We start from the raw sequence: 23,425 nt of genomic DNA, 5'->3' as shown, positions 1-23,425 counted from the left end.
ACCATGCCGATTTTATTTACATGTGTAGCGCAGTCATCTAGAGATATCACGCTCGGCACTTGACGGCCTGGCGATCCCAGTTCTCAAGAGTCCTCCGTGACCGGAGCTCATCTCATTCCAGATTTAATCTACCATCCGATCTTCACTTTTGATGAATGATTCGGTTCAACGATTCTACCCTTCGGTGTAGATATCAGTTCTGCAACCACCCGATATGGCATAACTAGATACGCTTGCGAGCCAGGAATACTCTACGACGCTCCGATGAGTCTTGTTACTACAGACTACTCGTAACAGCGTGTTTGTGTATCCCTTGGTGCAATTGTTGCAGACGGCTCGTCATCTTCAGCTCCCTTTGTTTTACATGTTAAGCAAGTTTCTGGACAGATCACAAATGGATGAAGTTCTTGCGCATGGTACCGGCACTGTTTTGTCAAATAGCCAGCATAGCTCAGCCCGGAATTTATGGGTTGCGACTCGCCCGGTTAACCAAAGACCAGGTTGTCCGTATTTTTTGTCACTCGTGTGTAACGTTTGCAAATGGTGGACTACTGTTTGTTTACCGGAATTTTGATGATTAGAGTGACTATGAAGTGCCCTTGCAGAATTCTCTTGGTCCCACGAATCGGATACCAAGTCCAGCCTATAAATGCAAGTAACAACGAACGCTGCCATTCCCGATAAGAGTGACTGTGTCGGGATTTTGACAGCCAGTCGAGAGAGACTGCTTATTGAGGGTGACGGACAGAAACACCCGTGAACGGTTTGCCTAGTCAAGCACCGAGTTCAGAGGTCACTGCATTATGCAAGGATTGTCACCAGGCAGCGATCTACTACCTATATCACTCCACCTGGCGCACAATTATTTGTTCGGCCAAAAGAAACGTTCCTGAGGTCACCGATCCTGCAAATTTCTACAATTTGTTTTATAATGTGAACGTTCCTGTAGATTGACTGACAATCTCCATGCGCCGAACATACTACATTGAGCACTCCGTCAGAACTGACGTAGTTGTTCGACTTATTGAACGTTCTTACATCAGGAGATATCTTTTTGTCAGGGCAAAGAGTGGTTAGACCTCTCATTTCCCTCGACCTGCGATGGCCGTGGGGTAGCCTGAGTGGTTAAAGCGTTGACTCGTCACGCCCAAGACCCAGGTTCGATCCCCACATGGGCACAATGTGTTCAGCCCATTTCTGGTGCCCCGCCGTGATTTTGCTGGATTATTGCTAAAGGCGGTGTAAAGAGCTAAACTCAGTCAGTCAGTCAGTCCCTCGACCTGTGAGACGCCTACCTTCACATCCGGATACATCAGACTATTGGAAGTATCTTCGATTTACTTTTATGGGGCGTCCTTGATACCAATGGAGGATCCTGCTGTATAGGCATATGCGCAGCCCGTGGGTTTTACTCAGATAGCCATTCTGTTAACCAGCTACCTGCCATTGTCGAAGCGTGACAATTGACAGCAATATCGACGACTGTGTTTCAAGCCCAGCGGGATCCAGTCGTCCTTCCTTTCCACAGACAGTTCATCATCAAGTTGCTCACGCAATTAGGATGGCTGCTAAATTCAGACAATCAGGGGTAACACCGACCCGCTGTTTCTTCTTATTGGGACAATATTCAACTACGCCAGGTCATGATGTTTGTGCCCTAGAAGGTGGGACAAGATTCAGTGCAACGCACCACTAGTGTTGGTCCAACCCACACCTTTTCGCCAGTGGCAGAAGTTACTAGGGTGGTTGGCGTCGGCACAAGTGCTGACTGACAGGGGCCAGCTGCAGCTTGCCCTCTTCAGATGGTTCTGTGCCCACACATCGGGGACGACAACCCCAGGGAGTTGATTCGTCTTCCCGCACAACTACATTCAGTCTTTCGTTGGTGGCTCAACAAGTGGAATGTTTGTGTTGGAGTCTCTAGGGTGCCCTTCATACCGACTCAACACCTATTCGTTGGCACATCTTGCAAGCTGGGGCGCTCACTTTCTCCATCAAGTGGCCTAGCAGTGGTCATCAGGAGAAAGGGCCCTTCATCACAACGAATTGGCATTCAGCATTGTCATTATCGCCTGTTCGGCACTTGGGACAACCATCAGCTTCAGCGCAGATGATCACCAGTTGCGATCGTTTCTGCTTTGTGTACAATCTGAATAAAATTCTGAATTTTGTTTCTGATTTGTGTCTTCGATTCTTCTGGGACTTGTGAGTTTCCGATTCAATTACCCTTTCACTCTCCACGGGACGGTGTCTGTGGGGGTTGTGTCGAAGCAGGGGCTGGCCCGATACTGGTCGTCAGACCTGGAAATCGTGGTAATGCGACTGTTTACACTCGCTAAGCTGCGTCCTTTCACTTTCTTCATGAAGGTAGTGACTGAACACCACATTGCTCGGGAATCCCGGTCCCTGGAGCACTTGTGTTTAGTAAGTCAATGGGTTCGAACTGACCATTGCAGGTCTCGCTTTTGAGACGCTGGAGGGTCGCCACCTCACTTACTGTCCTCTGCTCCACGGATTTATTACGTCAGTAAAGTGAGTCATTCCCGAAGTGTTACACTTCGTAGCGTTACCTTAAAGCATCGCAAAGGCGCCGCTGTCTGCGTAAGAGACTGTTTATACCCTTGTCTACTGCTTCCAGGCGGAAGTCTCTCGCACAACACTCTCATATTGGCTACGAGCTACAATGCTACGAGCCTACACTTTTGCCGGTTTGCCCACCACCTACGGCAGTCAACCCTCATGAAACCAGGGCGTTGGCTTCTACTATGGCGTTGCATAGCAACTGCTCGTTAACTGCCATAATGGAGGGTTGTTTTGGGCGATCTGACACAGCATTTTCGTCTCATTACCTCAGAGATGTGTCGGTGACGGATATTCAGGCCTTCATCAGTTTGGACCATTCGTCCTTGCCCAGCAAGTTATCAGCGGCACAACATCGCAGATAATGAACTTCCTTGTGTGCTCCGATGCTATATGGATCCCACTGTGCAGTTGATCCCAAGTCGCGATCGTTTCTGCTTGTGTACAGTCTGAATAAATCTGAAATACTTTTTCTGATTTACGTCTTCCGGGATTTAGATTTCTCCTCTCATTTGTTTGAGACTACAGAGAGTCGCCACCTCACTTACTGTCCTCTGCTCCACGGAGTAATTAAGTCAGTGAAGTGAGTCCTTCCCGAAGTGTTACACTTCGTAGCGTTCATGCTCCTAAGTGCCTATACACATCTATGTGATCTTATTGTGGTAAGTAATGGAAGTCATAAGATGATGTTGTGGTACTGAACGTTAAAATTGTGAGTTTTACCGATTCAATTTCTCTTTCACCCTCCTCGGGACGGTGTCTGTGGGGGTTGTTTCGAAGCAGGGGCTGGCCCGATACTAGTCGTTAGACTTTTATTACGGGGGTACCTTGGAAATCGTGGCGATGCGACTGATTACACTCGTTAAGCTACGTCCTTTCACTTTGTGAAGGTAGTGACTGAACACCACATTGCTCGGGAATCCCGGTCCCTGGGAGCAATTGTGCTTAGTAAGTCAATGGGTTCGAACTAACCCTCGCACGTAGTAACTTGGTAGTTATTGGCCTACCTTGTAGTTGCTTCCTACGGTTGTTTGGGCATAACACTTAGCTGTTATCGCTTGAATTTCGGGTAATCTATGACCCACCTTCCTACCGTGGGATAAGTGCAAGTCGTGAGATAGGATAAGTTTAAAAATTTGAAAATTTTAACTATAAATTGTATATTTATATACTTATCCTATCTCACGCGATAAAGTCCCTCCCTACCTCCCCACTACATAGATTACCACCGTTCCGGTTTTGTCCTTTTATGGCTCCAAGATCGAGAATGAGTATGTGAAGTGATCACGTGGGTGAGGACTGCGCATGCCTCGTGCTGTCATGGACTAGTGAGCACGACTGACAGAAGGCACGCACAGCACGGGAGAGGGGCAAGGTAGGCCTTGGAGCAAAGTTTTAATTCGTTTCCACTCATGGTCGAATGAAGAGAGAGAGGTGCAAGTCGTGAGATAGGATAAGTATATAAATATACAATTTATAGTTAAAATTTTCCAATTATGAGTAAAATTTATGAACACTGATTACAAATTATTAATTACTTTTTTGCTACAAATTACAACAAAGATGTGGAACTTCACAACATTGAAAGGAACATAGTCTAATTCTATCACAACCCCTAAACATCACATATTTTGATTTCTACAAGTGCAGTTACATCACAGTTAAATAAGTATGGAATACAAAATGTGTAAGGAAATGGTAAAAAGGTGAACTATGAAATACAACACATGGTACTTTGTTTCAATTGAAAAAAGCACATAATTTTCTCATATCAAGTGACTTGTGTCCAATAGTGTCATGTTTTCAAATGTGGAAGATTTGCCTTTACAGATCTTTGCATGGCGTTTAAAGGATGTTGAATACTTGAAAGATTTTCCACACGATGGACACATTTCCACATTAACAGAGTCATGAGTTTTCATGTGCCGAGTGAGGTCCGCACTCCTTGTGGTACTGAAGTCACACAGGTCACACTTTTTGTCTTTATCACCATGGGTTTCCCGATAATGTCTGTTCAGCTGATCTTGGTGGAAGTTTTTTCGGCATATCTCACATTGTGAAGATTTCTCCCCATGCGATGCAGCATGCTTCTTAAGGGAGGCCAGTGTGTGGAACAATTTTCCACAGTCTGAGCACTTGTGGCTTGGTGCAGCATGAAGAGCATTGTGTGCTCTCACACTGTTTTGCGATGACAGCCCTTTACTGCATATATTACATACGGCAAAGGGAGCCTTTAGGTGCCGAGCCAAGTGTTCCTGCAGGCGCATCTTGGTATGAAATCCTCTATCACACATGGAGCACTTAAACGGGTAGGACTTGTCATGTTGTCTCATGTGAAGTTTCATTCCCATTTTGGTAGAAAACACTTTCTTGCATTCCACACACACAAAGGCCTGGAACATCACTATCCTCTTGTGTTTCTGGAATGACATCCAGGTCTGTGCAGTCATCACCATCATGGTCAGCATACATGGAATTGACAAGCTTTGCTGAAAAAATATTCTAATGAATAATTGGCAGCAAAATACAGGTTCTTGATTTTACAAACATGTTGGCAAGTAGATAATTAAGTGACTTAAAATGAGATGTAATAAATAAATATCAAAAGTAAGATTTAAATGCTTTCTTCACAGAGCAATATTTTTTTGACATTAATAAGAGAAATAGAAAGACGTTTGCTTACATAAAAATACTTTTCCGAATAGCCGATACAGGCGGGTAGCAAGTCGGTTTTTATTCGTTTAAGCCCGATTCGTTGCCAAACTTTGTAACTAGATATTATTAATGTAATGCGTATTTCATATTGAAAGCTGCGTCCCTACCTCTTCCATCCACGAGGCTGGAGTGAATGCTACTACTACATTGTCGATACAGACTATAGCGAAATTCACGGTACAAAATTTACCGTAAGATATCTATGGTTTTAAGACTAAAACGTCAAAACAAATTGGTTTACGAGAAGGTCACACTGAAAACTATATCTTCCAATTCCACAACTATTCATTTGCAATGAAAATAAAGTCATAGTTTAAACTTGTACTCACCAACCGCATAAGATATTCCGGAGTCCGCCATCTTTGAAAGAAGCGAGGATCGTACCGCGCATGCGCATTAGAGGTCAAAGTTCGCTGATATAAAAATGTTGCAGTTTCATAGTTTTCGTTGCCGTTTTACTGTTTCAGTAGCGAGGTAATGTGTTTATGTTGCTATTTCCACGATTAATGTGGGCTTTTTCTGCGTTTTTCTGCACAGTGGGACAGTTTTCTTTGGTAGTCCTGATAATGGTGGTTTGTGTGCATTGAACCAGTGCACAGCGCACAAACGCCTCTTCGGAACTTTAATGCACGTTTACGTTCGGAAGCTGGTGTCGAAACTTGCATGAAAATGTCATGGAGAAAAGTGATTCGCAATAATGTATGCATCGTTAGTAGGGACATTGTCTAAATAAGGCGCTGCTGCTCTCAGACGTTAGCTAAAGAAAGAATGTCGTTCTATCTCGATTCACTGCTGTAAATGGAAACATTGCCATTGGAAGTCTGGAGGCTGGGAGTCTCAATCTGCCGTTGGACGAAACCTCTTTGTTCACCAGAGTACCAATGTTTCCCAGAGTTTATGATGAGACCGATATCAACAAACCAGCTCTACGCAAGATCGGCCTCGAAGTGGTAGACCTCGATTACATCCGGATAGGTACATCCGGGTACTTCATTATCGGAATCGAACTGCTCCAAAGCAACTGCAACTGCGTTTACAGAAGCTGGACTTCGAGGCAGAAGTCCCTATTTTGGCCGAGTACATCGACGTCGACGGGTCCAGTGGTGCAATAACGTTCAATTCTTGAATCTACTAAACTGGCGACGTGTATGGTTCAGAGACTAATCCCGCTTTCTGCTTGAGCAGTGACGTGCACGTGTTTATCGACGTCAAAAAGTTTTGCCCCGAATTGTGTCGCCCAGGTTGACCGATATGGTGGTGTGAGTGTCATGATGTGGGAGACCATGATGTACAGAGACGAAATCCTAAGGATTCACGTGGTTCCGTTCAGTGACTGCCAGAGTGAATTGTGCCACTATTCAGGATCTTTAGAATGAGAATATTACCGATCTCAACCCCATTTGCGGGATGACCACGGATGACGCATACGTGATCAACTGTAGCAGGCATTGCAATGTGAATGGGACAGAATTCCGAAAGGTGGTGAAATTATTCAGTTCATGCCGAGATATTGAAGGCAACGCCCAGCCTGTGCCGTAACGACTTGACCTGGGGTTCTAACGATTTGATTGGATAACCGATGACCTCTCAATTAGGTCACGTTGTGACGGAACTACTTTCTCATTCATAACAAACACGTGGGAACGAACGCCTTCACATACTGAACTTTTTATAAGCTATACGTGTTAACAGACATTTGATCTTTTATACTGTAAAATTTCGCTGCAACTGATCTAGAATTACATGCGTTATCTCACTTTAAAGTTAGCAGATTAAATTCGCGAAAATACACCTACGCGTTTCTTTTGGGAAGAGTATATGTTGTATTTCTGGTATAAACCGCTTATCAGAGTCTACAAAAATTTCTACTGGTATTAGGAGATAGGCTAGTACTACTCTGTAAACTAATACCAAACTCTGAGTCAAAACGGACACAACCGTGGCTCATAGAAGTATACACACGCTTCCAAACAGATAACAATTATTCTGGGATCATCTTATCGTTATCTATAAAGCTTGCATGTTGTTCTGCAGTATTTCCTTTGTATTGTGACTGGTATCAAGACAAGTAAGAACACTTTATTTCTTTCCATATAAAGGGGCGGCAGGGTAGCCGAGTGGTAAAAGCGTTGGCCTCGTCACGCCGAAGACCCGGTTCTATTCCTCACACAGGCACAATGTGTGAAGCCCATTTATGGTGTCCCCTGCCCTGGGATTGCTGAATATTGCTAAAAGCGGCGTAAAACCCACTCAACTCTTTGCATATAACTATAGTTTTTCTGGAATGGTTGGTGGGTATACTCAAATCCAGCTCTTATTCTGGCATGGTTACACATCTCCTTGAACGTTTACAACCCAACTGTTTAATCGAATATTTCTGTCGTGATCTTGTATGGGCTTCACACATTGTACACATATGTGGGAATTGAACCCGGTCTTCGGCGCGATGAGCGAATACTTAACCACTAGGCTACCCCACCGTGCCGTGTGTTTTTACACGTGTATGCGGACTTGCACATGCCTTTTCATCACACTGTCCAGCATTTGTATACCCACTGAGGTCTTGTTCTCGACGTTTAGTTGTGACAGAGACACTGTTTGTGTAGAATTAGACGTCTACACATATAGACATACGCCGCCAAACACGGATATCACATAATAATGTCTGTATCAGACAAAACTGCGGTTGGATATTACGAGGAACGTCCGACTAGGACTCACCGTGAGTGAGTGAGTGAGTGAGTTTAGTTTTACGCCACCTTTACCACTAGTCCAGTAATATCACGGCGGGGACACGAGAAATGGTTTCACACTTTATACCTGTGGGGACTCGAACCCGGGTCCTCGTCGCCATATAGCTGTGAATCTTGCTCAGTGCTGCGTTAAACAACCAACAAACACGAAGCCAGCGAAACCACGTGATCTGTTTTCACGTTTCAGTGCATGAAGATTCAGAGCGACAAAATCTGACCAAAGAACTGCAACTTTCAAAGGAGTCGAGCAATATTCTGTGAGCTCCCACCTTCTGTGTCTACATTTCAGAACTGTTTTGGTACAATCGACCATGTTCTTTCCACAAAGATTTCCAAAAGAGTCCTACAACCCTTCTCGGAAGTTACTTAATCATTGCTTCGGCAAAGCTATCAAAGTTTGTTTAGACGTAATGACGGCATTTCCAAGTTTGACGCAATGACACACATTGATGTCCGCTGCAGCTTACACGACATGTCTGTATGTCTTGTGAAGAGGATTTCCCTCTGCGTGTGTTTTGTCGGGTCCCATTGATGTGCAGGATACGCTTACCTTTCTCTAACGCATAGTATTGATCCACTTATAATGTAGTTGGAACCCTATACGTACCCTTGGTGATGTAGTTGGAACCCTATACGTACTTATGATGTAGTTGGAACCCTATACGTACTTATGATATAGTTGGAACCCTATACGTACTTATGATGTAGTTGGAACCCTATACCTACCTATGATGTAGTTGGAACCCTATACGTACTTATGATATAGTTGGAACCCTATACGTACTTATGATGTAGTTGGGACCCTATACGTACTTATGATGTAGTTGGGACCCTATACGTACTTATGATATAGTTGGAGCCCTATACGTACTTATGATATAGTTGGAGCCCTATACGTACATATATATGATGTAGTTTGGACCCTATAAGTACTTATGATATAGTTGGAACCCTATACGTACTTATGATATAGTTGGAACCCTATACGTACCTATGATGTAGTTGGAACCCTATACGTACTTATGATATAGTTGGAACCCTATACGTACTTATGATGTAGTTGGAACCCCATACCTACCTATGATGTAGTTAGAACCCTATACGTACTTTTATGATATAGTTGGAGCCCTATACGTACTTATGATGTAGTTGGGACCCTATACGTACTAATGATGTAGTTGGGACCCTATACGTACTTATGATATAGTTGGAACCCTATACGTACTTATGATATATAGTTGGAGCCCTATACGTGCCCTTATGATGTAGTTTGGACCCTATACGGCACTTATGATGTAGTTGGAACCCTATACATACTTTATATGATATAGTTGGAGCCCTATACGTACTTATGATGTAGTTGGGACCCTATACGTACTTATGATGTAGTTGGGACCCTATACGTACTTTTATGATATAGTTGGAACCCTATACGCGTACTTATGATATAGTTGGAGCCCTATACGTACTTATGATGTAGTTGGGACCCTATACGTACTTATGATGTAGTTGGAACCCTATACGCACTTTATGATATAGTTGGAACCCTATACGTACTTATGATATAGTTGGAACCCTATACGTACTTATGATGTAGTTGGAACCCTATACGTACTAATGATGTAGTTGGAACCCTATACGTACTTATGATGTAGTTGGAACCCTATACGTACTTATGATATAGTTGGAACACTATACGTACTTATGATATAGTTGGAGCCCTATACGTACTTATGATGTAGTTGGGACCCTATACGTACTAATGATGTAGTTGGGACCCTATACGTACTTGCTATGATATAGTTGGAACCCTATACGTACTTATGATATAGTTGGAGCCCTATACGTACTTATGATGATGTAGTTTGGACCCTATACGTACTTATGATGTAGTTGGAACCCTATACGTACTTATGATATATAGTTGGAGCCCTATACGTACTTATGATGTAGTTGGGACCCTATACGTACTTATGATGTAGTTGGGACCCTATACGTACTTATGATATAGTTGGAACCCTATACGTACTTATGATATATAGTTGGAGCCCTATACGTACTTATGATGTAGTTGGGACCCTATACGTACTTTATGATGTAGTTGGAACCCTATACCTACTTATGATGATATAGTTGGAACCCTATACGTACTTATGATATAGTTGGAACCCTATACGTACTTTATGATGTAGTTGGGAACCCTATACGTACTTATGATGTAGTTGGAACCCTATACGTACTTTTATGATGTATAGTTGGAACCCCTATACGTACTTATGATATAGTTGGAACCCTATACGCACTTATGATATAGTTGGAACACTATACGTACTTATGATGTAGTTGGAACCCTATACGTACTTAGGATAATAATATAGTTGGAACCCTATACCTACTTATGATGTAGTTGGAACACTATACGTACTTATGATATAGTTGGAACCGTATTTTGGCCCTTTCCTTCAAGTAGATTGCTTATGATAAAGGAGAAGTTCTTCTCGTTTTTATCAGCTTATGCTTTGATAAGCCTTATAAGAGTTTAAGCAAAATGAAATGTACAGCACGTTTGCAGCAAAATCAAAATCACAACAACTTTGTACCCAAGTTATTATGTAGCGGACACAGACGAGGGGTTCCGAATGGAAATGTTCGGTTTCTGATTGCATGCCGTTGACCCGTAACCACGTCTCGGCTGAGTGAGTTCCGACCTTTGTTCGGTTTTGACTTGCATCAGACGTCTCCCTTTGGCCGAGGAGTTCCGAATGGACGTGTTCGGTTTTGACTGCATCAGACGTGCACAACTTGGGGACCCATAACCGACATCTCTGTCGAGGAGTTCCGAATGGACGTGTTCGGTTTTGAGTGCATCAGACGTGAACAACTTGGAGACCCGTAACCGACATCTCTGTCGAGGAGTTCAGAATGGACGTGTTCGGTTTCCGACTGTATCAGACGTGCAGACGTGGGCCATCACTGACGTCTCAACACTCCACTCATGCCAGTTCTTATCAGCATATACTTTTTCATGACGTCATGTTTTTGCCACGTGCACTTACATTATCTATATAGCACCTGCAAAGTCACCTGGATTCCCAGTCTGTTAACCACACTCCCAGGTAAGACAACCCTCCTTGAATGTGTATGCACCGTTATATGTACAGGAAATTGTGTAATATTACAATTTAATTTATTATCAAACACAATTGTATTACATCGTTTCTGGTAAGATTCAGTAGAAGTTGATGACATTATGTACTAGCAATAATTAGTTGTCAGGAATGTACTGCTATCTAATGTAACTGGTTGTGTGACAGTTACTATATATGAATGCTTTTGAAGTCAAGAGTGATCTTAAATCTTCTAGAAAAGCTACAGACTAATCCAGCATTCCATAAAATCTTCCAGAATGTTTTTGAGACTGTAGGAGTGTTTCTCTCATCTCGTCACATCATAATCAGTTGTTATGGAAAGGTCATTGTTTTACCGACCTGTGAAGATCTGGGTTAGAATGAATCTTCAGTAACCCATGCTTGTCGTAGGAGGATCGGGTGGTAAGGCTCGCTCGCTTGATTGACACATGTCATCGGTTCCCATTTGCGCAGATCGATGTTCTTGCTGTTGATCACTGGATTGTCTGGTCCAGACTAGATTATTTACAGACCGCCGCCATTTAGCTGGAACATTGCTGAGTGCGGCGTAAAACTAAACTCACTCACTCATTGTTTCACCCAGGATATCCAGGGAAGGCCATTGTTTCACCCAGGATATCCAGGGAAGGTCATTGTTTCACCCAGGATATCCAGGGAAGGTCATTGTTTCACCCAGGATATCCAGGGAAGGTCATTGTTTTACCCAGGATATCCAGGGAAGGTCATTGTTTCACCCAGGATATCCAGGGAAGGTCATTGTTTTACCCAGGATATCCAGGGAAGGTCATTGTTTCACCCAGGATATCCAGGGAAGGTAATTGTTTTACCCAATATATCCAGGGAAGGTCATTGTTTCACCCAGGATATCCAGGGAAGGTCATTGTTTTACCCAGGATATCCAGGGAAGGTCATTGTTTTACCCAATATATTCAGGGAAGGTCATCGGTTTACCCAGGATATCCAGGGAAGGTCATCGGTTTACCCAGGATATCCAGGGAAGGTCATCGGTTTATCCAGGATATCCAGGGAAGGTCATCGGTTTACCCAATATATCCAGGGAAGGCCATTGTTTCACCCAGGATATCCAGGGAAGGCCATTGTTTCACCCAGGATATCCAGTCTAAGCCTGTTTCGGAAGTTCCGCTCTGCGTGATGGCTATTATTATTCTTGACTACCTGGTCCAGTGCTTCTGTATTTTGTACTACCATTATAATGGTACTGCCAGAGAATATTGTACTGACACAATATTGCGTACTGCTGTTTTAACTTACAATGCAGCTATTTGGATTGATCTGTAAACCTAATTAATTTAATCATACAATTGTTAATTAATAGCATTTCGGTGGTTTTGTAGGTTTCACACTGAATTCTTTTGGGTGTACATATACTTGTTAATGTTCCGATTTTGAAGACTGAGTGACTGAGTTTAGTTTTACGCCGCTTTTAGCAATATTCCAGCAACATCACGGCGGGGGACACCAGAAATGGGTTTAACACATTTTACCCATGTGGGGATTCGAACCCGGGTCTTCAGCGTGACGAGCCAACGCTTTAACCACTAGGCTACCCCACCGCCCCCGATTTTGAAGTGGTCACCTAACAATATTAACTGTGTACAAACACAAATACAAGAAATCACTGTAAATTGTCTCTGCTTAGGATTAAGAGTGAGTGAGTGAGTTAAGTTTTACGCCGCACTTAGCAATATTCAAGCTATATGGCGTCGGTTTGTAAATAATCAAACCTAGACGCTTAGGATTAAGAGTAAAGACTGGTTTCTTCTTTTCGTGACCAGTGACCACATGCTGCTGCAGACAACAATATAAACCGTGGGGCTAAATATAGTATACACCACCGATGGCAGCTACGAATGATACAAAATAAAAGATGAATTCGATACTGGTATAACGGAAGATTTGACAAGGTCACGCCAATCAAACCCGTGAGGACCCGGGTTAGAATTGTTCTTTAGTAACCCATGCTTGACGTAAGAGGCGACTAACGGGATCGGGTTGTGAGATTCGCTGATCTGGTTCACCGCGATCGCGATCAATGCTCATGATGTTGACCACTGGATTGTCTGGTCCAGACTCGATTATTTACAGATAGACGTCATATGGCTGGAATATTGCTGAGAGTGTGGTGTAAAACTTAACTCACTCACTCACACGAATCAGCATCTAACAAACAGATCAGCCTAGTAACGTTTTGATAACGATCCCAATTTCTGGGTTCAATATATTGTTCAAGAGAATACCTTCTTAAACGGTTGGTTCACGGACGATACAGGCTAAACCTGTGGATCAGGAAATGGCACAGGTGCTTCGAATTTCCGACGTTTGAATCCACACTTTGATCTGGCGCCATATGAAAGATAAAATACAGATGTTGCTGATAGTGTCATTGTTTCCATGTAAATATGGTTTATATTCACTGATGGCTTGGTGAGATAGACTGAGTTGTGGCCTTCAGCGTTTTGTACAATATTAACGTAACACTTACATCAAACTAGCCGCCATCTGAGATCTCACACGGTGGCACACAACTGTGCAAAACTGTTACCCTCGCCCCATTGGCTGCATGGTTAGTATACTCCCAAGGGCGCTGAGTTTAGAACAAGTACGCAAGATTTACCGTGTTATAATAATATAGCGTTATAATATTTCATTTGTGAAAATAAATTGGCGATTCATTAATTATAGCAATGGAACTACCCGCGTGTATTACACACTTACTCGGGTCTTTCAGAGACATTTTGAATGCCATAAAACATGAAGACGCATTACGAAAAAATATCTTTATTGTCACGGCTACTTCATGCAAATACATCAGATACACTCTTCAAAAAAAGAAGCGCATAAGCCTTTATTAGAAGAATGTCTTGCGTGAGTATAAGGGGAATAAAAAAGGTGAAAATTCACACGTATATAGACAAAGAGTTCGCCAACACAACAGCAGTTTTTATTGTTCTGTTTATGTTGACTCGAGTCTACAACATGGCGTCAAAGTCAATACTTTGCATGGTTACCACTGGTAGCAATTATTGCTCGGCACCGTCTCGGCACAGACTGGATAAGGCGACGAAGTCGCTCTTGCGGAATTCTTCCCCACTCTTGCTGCAATGCGATGGCCAGTTGTGGGAGCGTCTGAGGCGTGTTTTGACGTTGACGTACACGTCTATCGGGTTTAGATCTGGAGGTCGGGAAGGCCATGACAAGACATTGACGTTAGAACTGGCAAGGTAGCTGACCGTGCTGTATGTGAAGTAGCTTTGTCATGCTGGTACAACTCCCTCTGGCAGTCCATACTCGGAAGCATGTGACGGGCAAGGACTTTGTTGATGTACCGATTTGCTGTCAAATTCCCCCTGAACCACCACTAAATCAGATATTTGTGTGCTGGGTATCGCACCCCACACCATGACACTGTCTCCACCGAATCTGTCGACCTGTCGAAAGCAATTAGGGGCTAAACGTTCATTTCTCCGACGGTAAACACGCTGTCTTTCATCACGCCCGTGAAGAAGAAATCGTGATTCATCAATGAACCAGACTTACCATCTAGTTTATAAGGTTCCAGTTTCGGGACTCTACAACACCACCGTATGCGATTGCGCCGATGGAAGTCTCTTAAAACAGGGGCGACAAACGGCCTTCTTGGTCGAATCCCTACGATTCCTGACAGGCATGCGCTGTGCACTGCTATAGCACGACGATGATGCAAGTGAGCAGCCCGGATGTAGCGGAGCTGGGCTTGGGTGGTAACACTTGGACGGCCACATCTCGGGCGAAATTGGTCTGCAGGAAACGATCCCAAAGGCGAGATATGGTGCTTTGATGTCGGCAACTGCTGACTGCGACTCCCCAGCTTCAAGGCGGCCTATAGCAGTGTTTCGATTGGCGACACTCAGTCGTGGCATGATGATTTCTCTTTTCCAGGCAAAAACGAATGACAAAACTAAACACAACGTTTGTCTTTTATAGTAATCGATACCAGATGCTTTACCGTTTTCTTGCACGTGCATTGTGCTTTGTGTGCTGTCTTGGTGAATATTTGGCGAATATTTCTTCAAACGCTTCTAAAACATGGGGAAAAGTTACAATTGCCGCGTTTTGGCGCTGAAGCTGTTTACAATCACACAAAGATGGCGTTTTGGAAAGAAATAGTATATTTGTATTGTTTTGCCGCAGAGTCCAATATTCTCAAAATCATCTATGCATTTCTTTTTTTTTTTTGAAGAGGGAAAATTGTTAATAACGCTTTTTTCCAGGTTGCTGATTTTGTTGTTATTGTTTGTTGTTAAACGTTAAAGTCAGCAATATTCTAGCCATATGGCGGCGGTCTGTAAATAATCTAGGCTGGACCAGACAACCAAGTGATCAACTGCATGAGCAACGATCTGCACAATTTGGATTTGATGACATGTGTCAACCAAGTCAGTTCTCTTGAATCAATTATGTATTTCATAATTAGACGTATTAAAAGGCTTATAGAATTAGTTTACAAATAATCCATTATCTCGTGTAGTTTATTCTCTAAAACGTCGCCAACAGTATGCACGACGAATCCTACAGGCTTCTGCCACAGTGCTTATCACATATCATTTTTCAGGTTCGCCATGAAAGTGCTTTGTTGTCCTATTTGCTGTTGTGGCCTCTGCTTTCGCAGCTAGGTGAGTGTTGACATTTTGAGCTCCATCCATGAAGTCACATTAACGATATTAACGCTCAAGATTAGATAAATAATTCCACCTCAATTGATATAAAATATATTCCACCTCTGGATCATAATGAAATCACATCACGGTCACGTCTTATTTATACAATTTGTGTATAACCTTCCGACATTTGCAATTTGAGCGGTTCTCAATTCTGTGTCATATGAAGCAAATGTAACGTCGTATTGTTTCATGTTCTGAGAATACTATATGACGTCATCATTATTCATGATTACGTCATCTGGGTGGATTTTACGAAATAACTTACTAAGACTGTCGTAAGTCTATGTTCAGGTATGGAAGTTAGGATCATCGGATGGTGCCGATTTGGAGATTTTACGAGCGCTTTCAGACATAATGCGTTTTTCGAACACTTAATTCATCACACTGAAGACACATATGGGTACATTGTGTGAAATCCATTTCTGGAGGTCACTGGAATATCGCTCAAATAGCCGTAAAACCATACTCACACACCACCATCAACTGTAAAGCGCTGACTGCGGCATTAAGCAGCATTCAACCCAGCTTCGTGTTAAGAATATCACAGAGAATTACGTTGTTTCCAGCGATGCCACTAGCGATGCTGTTGCCAAGTTCAAGGCCACCATCAAAGCCCAAGTCGAAACACTCTTCCTTAGTGCCGACACAAATAAGGATGGGCAATTCGACAAGGCAGACATGGTCTCACTCTTCATCGACTACGATCCCAACGGTAAGACTACACCACTTGATCTGATTATCCTTCAATTCCTTTGTCTCTACACTAAACCCGACATAAACTGAGAGAAACAAATAAAGGAACACAAGAAACTTCAAGTTTCAAGTTAATACTTTCCAGTTTCATCACCAGCTTTGAATAGCCCTGGGAAGGAAATTGAGAATAAATAAAGGAACACTGTCATGAAGTGGCGTTCCTTATTTGATCCCTCAGTATATTAACTTTGTATGGGTTCGCAAACATATTGGACAATGACAGTCTCTGGTTACTCATGCACCTAAGGTGCACTGCAGAGCTGCGTTCCTCAAATATGCCATGAATCTGTTGAACCTCGTTCAGGGTTTGCTGGCGCTGTTACGAAAGCCTATTGCTTCCAGGGCCTCCTTTCACAAAGCACTAAAATGATCGTAAGTCACTAAGGTAACCTTAGTGCAGTGTTAAAGAATGGGAGTTAAGGTCAACCTTGTAAAGGTTGCTTCAGTGTCCCTGGTAACATAAATCATGGCTCCGACCCTGAGGATAATGGACCCCAATTGCTTGTTGTTAAAGGACACTGAGGTGATTGGGTGGACCCTCTCGATGACTTGCTGTCATCGTATCAGAATGCTCATGATGTACTCTTGATGTGCTCTTGATGGACCATCAACATAGAGCTGCGGCGTAAAACAACAAACAAACGATCAAACATTATCCCCTTCGACCAAGGGTGTAGCTACCATTACGCAAAAAGCCCGGGCTTACACATGATTGTTGGTAAAATGGTTGGGCAAGCCCTCACTACTTTCTAAATATGAAGTCTGATCTTTGCAGGCGATAAGAAAGTGACGGAGAAAGAGTTCGTGGACAAGTTCACCGGAAACCAGAAGTCACTTTCTGTCATCGCTAAGGGCCTCTTCTTGGAACTCGATATGGACAGGAACGGTGGAATTACGGACTCTGACCTTGACCTTTACTTCAAGAAGATTGACCAAAATGGTACGTAAAAGTTGCAGTGATAGCTGTAATATCTTCGTTTAAATTTAATTTTATCGAGGGATATGTTTTGAGATGACGCCTTGAGAATCTTCCTTGATGGTTTGTAGTTTTCATAGGTGTAAAATATCAACGATGTATCGGTCCACAGTACTCAGAGAGGCTCGGGGATTACGTTGACTGTGTGGGACCTTTGCTCACTATATCAACCACTGGTTTGTATGGTACAGCATAATAAACTGGGTTCTGAGGTTTCAGCGACACAAATTAAAAAGAAGAAGGAATCATATCATGAAATTTGCTATCAAGTTGAGAGAACCTCAGATTCTCAAAAATTTGACGTTCAGGGTGCGGTTGTAAAAGCAACCTTAGCGCTACGCCAGTCCTAAGTCTATGTTAAGGTATGGGAGTTACGATCACCTTAGTGCTAAGACCGCTTTGTACAACGGCATCCTAGTTAACACAGCTTAGTGCGTGGAGGTTTTCAGTGTATTTCAAGAGTGATCAGGTTTATCGAATCTCAAACATGACAAAATGTTTCCAGATGATGGCAAGGTTGAGAAAGAGCGAATTCACGAAATATTTCACTGAGGTGAGTGTTTTGTGAAGATTTACAGCATGGTGTACCTGAAACCTCTTACATGCTCCAGATACAAGTAACCATGACACTCACATGTTCACACACCAGGTAACCATGACACTCACATGTTCACACCCCAGGTAACCATGACACATGTTCACACCCCAGGTAAGCATGACACTCACATGTTCACCTCAGGTAAGCATGACACTCACATGTTCACACCTCAGGTAACCATGACACTCACATGTTCACACCCCAGGTAAGCATGACACTCACATGTTCACACCCCAGGTAACCATGACACTCACATGTTCACACCTCAGGTAAGCATGACACTCACATGTTCACACCCCAGGTAAGCATGACACTCACATGTTCACACCCCAGGTAACCATGACACTCACATGTTCACACCTCAGGTAAGCATGACACTCACATGTTCACACCCCAGGTAAAAAACGACACTCACATGTTCTCATCCCAGGTAACCATGACACTCACATGTTCACATCCCAGGTAAGCATGACACTCACTTGTTCACACCCCAGGTAACCATGACACTTACATGTTCACCCCCAGGTAAGCATGACACTCACATGTTCACAACCCAGGTAACCATGACACTCACATGTTCACATCCCAGGTAACCATGACTCTCACATGTTCACATCCCAGGTAACCATGACACTCACATGTTCACATCCCAGGTAACCATGACACTCACATGTCCCCACCTCAGGTAACCATGACACTCACATGTTCACACCCCAGGTAACCATGACACTCACATTTTCCCACCCCAGGTAACCATGACACTCACATGTTCACACCAGAGGTAAACATGATACTCACATGTTCACATCCCAAGTAACCATGACACTCACATGTTCACATCCCAGGTAACCATGCCACTCACATGTTCCACATCCCAGGTAAGCCTGACACTCACATGTTCACATCCCAGGTAACCATGACACTCCAGCATCTTCGCACCCCAGGTAAGCATGACACTCACATGTTCACATCCCAGGTAACCATGCCACCTCCATGTTCACTCCCAGGTAAGCATGATACTCACATGTTCACACCCCAGGTAACCATGAAACTCACATGTTCACATCCCAGAGTAAGCCTGACACTCACATGTTCACATCCCAGGTAAGCATGACACTCCTACATGTTCACATCCCAGGTAACCATGACACTCCTACATGTTCACATCCCAGGTAAGCATGACACTCACATGTTCACATCCCAGGTAACCATGACACTCACATGTTCACATCCCAGGTAACCATGACACTCACATATTCCCACCCCAAGAGTAAGCATAACACTCCTACATGTTCCCACCCCAGGTAAGCATGATGCTCACATGTTCCCACCCCAGGTAAGCATGACGCTCACATGTTCAGATCCCAGGTAAGCATGGCTCACATTTTGACACCCCAGGTAAGCATGACACTTTTTATTTTCTCGTCCCAAGTTACCATAACACCTCACGTTCTCGTCCGAGGTAACCATAACACTCACATGCCCGAGGTAAGCAATAACACTGACGTGTTCCCGCCCGGGAAGCCATAACATTCAGGTGTTCCTGACCGTGGTAGCCATAACACTGACGTGTTCCCACCGAAGTAGCCATAACAGTCACATGTTCCTGCCCGAGGTAGCCATAACACTCACGTGTTCCCGCCATGCCCATAACACTCAAGCATGTTCCTGCCCGAAGTAGCCCGATAACACTCACGTGTTCCCGCCAAGGTAGCCGTAACACGTGTTCCCGACCGAGGTATTAGCCATAACACTCAAAGTGTTCCCGCCAAGGTAGCCGTAACATTCAGGTGTTCCCTTAACATTCAGGTGTTCCCAACCGAGGTAGCCATAACATTCAGGTGTTCCCTGACCGCGGTAGCCATAACATTCAGGTGTTCCTGACCGCGGTAGCCATAACATCTCAGGTGTTCCTGACCGCGGTAGCCATAACACTGTAGTTCCGACGTGTTCTTGCCTCTGTGTTTCCAGGTCTTCACTATCCTGTACATCCTCTCGCCCCGCTGAAATCAGGCAACAGGCAGCCAAATCAGGCAACAGCAGCAGCATCGGGTTAAGGAGTGCAACTTGTGTATCTATATACTGAACTATCTAGGGCCAACTTATATAAATTCTTGAACTTCTGATTTGATGTGTTGTCTCCAGTATGAACACAACAGGGATATCAAAGGTACTAATATATATAAAAGTGGACTAATGGAGGAGAGATATGTGTTAGTGTAAAGAAGCGGTTAGTGTGAGGGGTTAATGGAAGGGTTAGTGTGAGAGGTTAATAGAAGGGGTTAGTGTGTGAGAGGTTAATGGAAGTGTTAGTGTAGGGGTTAATGGAATTGTTTGTGTAGGGGTTAATGGAAGGGGTTAGTGGGAGGGGGTTAATGGGTTAGTGTGGAGGGGTTAATGTAAGGGTTAGTGTGAGGGGTTAATGGGAAGGGGTTAGTGAGGGGTTAAATGGAAGGGGTTAGTGTGAGGGGTTAATGAAAGGGGTTAGTGTGAGGGGTTAAATGGAAGGGGTAGTGAGGGTTAATGGAAGGGGTAATGTGGAGGGCTGGCTTAATGGAATGGACAAGGTTACTGTGAGGGCTTAATGGAAGAGGATGCAGTGAGGGGTTAATGGAAGAGGGTGTTGCAGGGGTTAATGAAAGAGGTTAGTGAGGGGTTTAATAGAAGGGGGTTAGTGTGAGGGAGGAGGGCTGAGGATGGAAGAGGGCGACTGGATCATCAGAATGGAAGATATGATGAGTTAATCATTGATCCAATCGAATATGGACGCATTAACGGAATATTAACGAATATTATGGAATCGAATAATATCATCACAAAAGATATGGAGGGACTTAATGGAATATCGTATATTAAATGAAAGATATTAGTGGAGGTCAATAGTGTATGGGGCTAATGGAAGGTTATGGAGATTAACGGACGAGGGTTACCAGGCCAACGATTTAGGGTGGACTATGCGGATGGAGTTAATCGAATATCGGCCAATCGAAAGAGGTTACTGCGTAATAAATCGCAAGAGGATAGTGGAGGGGTATTAACGGAAGGTTTAGTTTGAGGATTAACGCAAGGGGTTAGTGAGGAGTTAACGGAAGGTGTTAGTGGAGGAGTTAACGGACGAGGTCATCGCGGGCCAATGCAAGAGGTTATGGAGGGGTAGTGGAGGATTAACGGAATGAGCTACTGCAGGCCAACGAAAATGGAGGGCCAACGTAGCTTAGCGTGGAGGTTAACGCAAGAGGCCAGCGGAGGGTCAACTAGCTGGCCGGTGGAGGTGGTTAACGGACGGGGTCAGTGTGAGGAGCCAATGAAGGCGTTAGTGCGGAGGAGTTAACGGAAGAGCCATCGGGTTAATGTAAGAGGTTAGGCAATAAGGTAATAGAAGGTTAGCGCGAGGGGCGGTTAACGGAAGGTTAAAGGGGCCAATGGAAGGGCTTTAGCGGAGGAGCTGAATGCAAGAGGTTAGTGTGGAGGGGTGGTTAACGGAAGGCTGCGGAGGAGTTAACGGAAGGGGTTAGTGAGTGGAGCAAAACGGAAGGTGCTTAGTGCGAGGAGTTAATGGACGAGGTTACTGTATAGGTTAACAAAAAGAGGTTAGTGGAGGGTCATTTGAGGAGTTAACGTAGCTGAGCTATTGCAGGCCACGAAAGAGGTATTGCAGGCTAACGCAAGAGACTAGGTGAGGGGTGGTTAACGGAAGGTTAGTGGAGGGGCCAATACAAGAGGTTAGCGGAGGGTCAACCAGCGGCTTAGTGGAGGGGTGGTTAATGAAGGCTGGCGGAGTGGGCTGCGCTGGCCAGTGAGGGTCAACTGAAGGGCGTGAGGTGGTTAATGTGAAGGTTGGCCTTGAGGCGGCTTAAATGGAAGCGGTTGAAGTGGAGGGGCGGTTAATCGAAGGTACGAGGGGCGGTTAACTGAAGGCCAGTGAGGGTGGTTAACTGAAAGGTTAGCGTGAGGGGTCAATCTGTGGTGGGGTTAGTGTGAGGGGTGGTTTAATTGAAGGGGTTAGCTCTGAGGGGTCAACTGAAGGGGCTAGTGGATGAGTTAATAAAGGACCAGCTTCCTTGACAAATCTGGCTGTGGGAATGATTTGTCTGGAATCTGTTGGGGACCCCAATTTACCATGTCCATACAAACTTTACCAGAGTAAAATGTGCATGTGTGTACAGACATGCATGCCGCTTGCAAGTGTGCGTGTGGAGTGTTGGGTGGGTGGGTGTGTGTGTGCGTAGTGCAATGCATACTGTGTGTATTTGTCCTCCTTATAGAAATATGGTCTAATGGATCGTGCTACTCCACTGAGATGCCATGTCACAGTTTCTAATATGAATACCTCACCTTGCATTAATTGTGCTGACAGACTCTTTGTCCAACCATAGCCACATAAATGACTGGAGGATAACACACCAGGCTAGATAATGACATGCATATTCTTTCAAATTCTGCTCACAGTGGTCCATTAGCATAATGTGGCCAAGGCTGATCCCGCCACAAAAGGGACACAACTCTGGCACAGCACCTAGCAGTGGATTAAATGTCCACCGAAGTTACCTTGGTCATACGATTCTTGGCACACAAAATGGACAATACAACTCTTGATAGAGCTACAAACAACAGTGGTTACGTCTGACCAACCAGGCCTCCAAACTGTAATCCACAAAAAGACACACATTACTACATTTGATCCCAGCTTCTATTTTGGACAAATAAATTACAATTCACAAGAGATGATAAATTAATGGCAGATATTTCACACAACTGTTAACAACAATAAGATCACTGGTTGCTAATGATACCTAGATCTAGCTCCACTACAGGTTGTGCTGCACCTTGCACCCCATTCCCCATGTTCAATCAAAATAATTTCTATATCTCTCTTTTATTCAAAATTTGTAATAATTATTGAGTAATATTGGACATTAGTACTGTAAAAAGAATTGGGGTGTATTTAATATGTGCAACATCTTTGTGTGTGAAAGCATTTTACCACTGGACTTAAGTAGAGATAATTCCGGCACTGTTCCTTGACAATATATAATGGTATTTGTGGCTGTTTGGGATCTGATTAACTGACGATGTAGTCAACCAAACTACAAACTTACAAATTGAAGCTGCCTGTTTATTTCAACTTTTCATTGTTTAAACTTAAAAATATTGAGGATATTTATTGTTTAATGGAACAT

General features: G+C 43.8%; 1 protein-coding gene and 1 long non-coding RNA gene across 2 annotated transcripts in view; both read left to right on the top strand.

Moving 5' to 3' along the window:
* Positions 1-20,368, top strand: part of LOC124278239 — a 38,724-nt gene extending 18,356 nt beyond the window's left edge. Inside the window, exon 6 of the mRNA XM_046713962.1 lies at positions 20,298-20,368. Within this exon, the coding sequence (XP_046569918.1) occupies positions 20,298-20,302 (5 nt within the window). The 3' untranslated portion in view covers positions 20,303-20,368. The remainder of the gene's footprint in view (positions 1-20,297) is intronic.
* LOC124278240 lies at positions 11,147-12,269 on the top strand. The gene is made up of 3 exons (XR_006899034.1): positions 11,147-11,164; positions 11,812-11,825; positions 12,136-12,269. It is a non-coding gene; the product is annotated as an uncharacterized LOC124278240 (long non-coding RNA).
* Positions 20,369-23,425: the final 3,057 nt, after the last annotated feature.

The sequence above is a fragment of the Haliotis rubra genome, unplaced genomic scaffold, assembly GCF_003918875.1.
Source record: "Haliotis rubra isolate DU_JTF1 unplaced genomic scaffold, ASM391887v1 Scf2331, whole genome shotgun sequence".
Taxonomy (NCBI): Eukaryota; Metazoa; Mollusca; class Gastropoda; order Lepetellida; family Haliotidae; genus Haliotis; species Haliotis rubra.
Note: the sequence above shows the minus strand (reverse complement) of the source record. Positions and strands in the feature narration are given on the sequence as shown.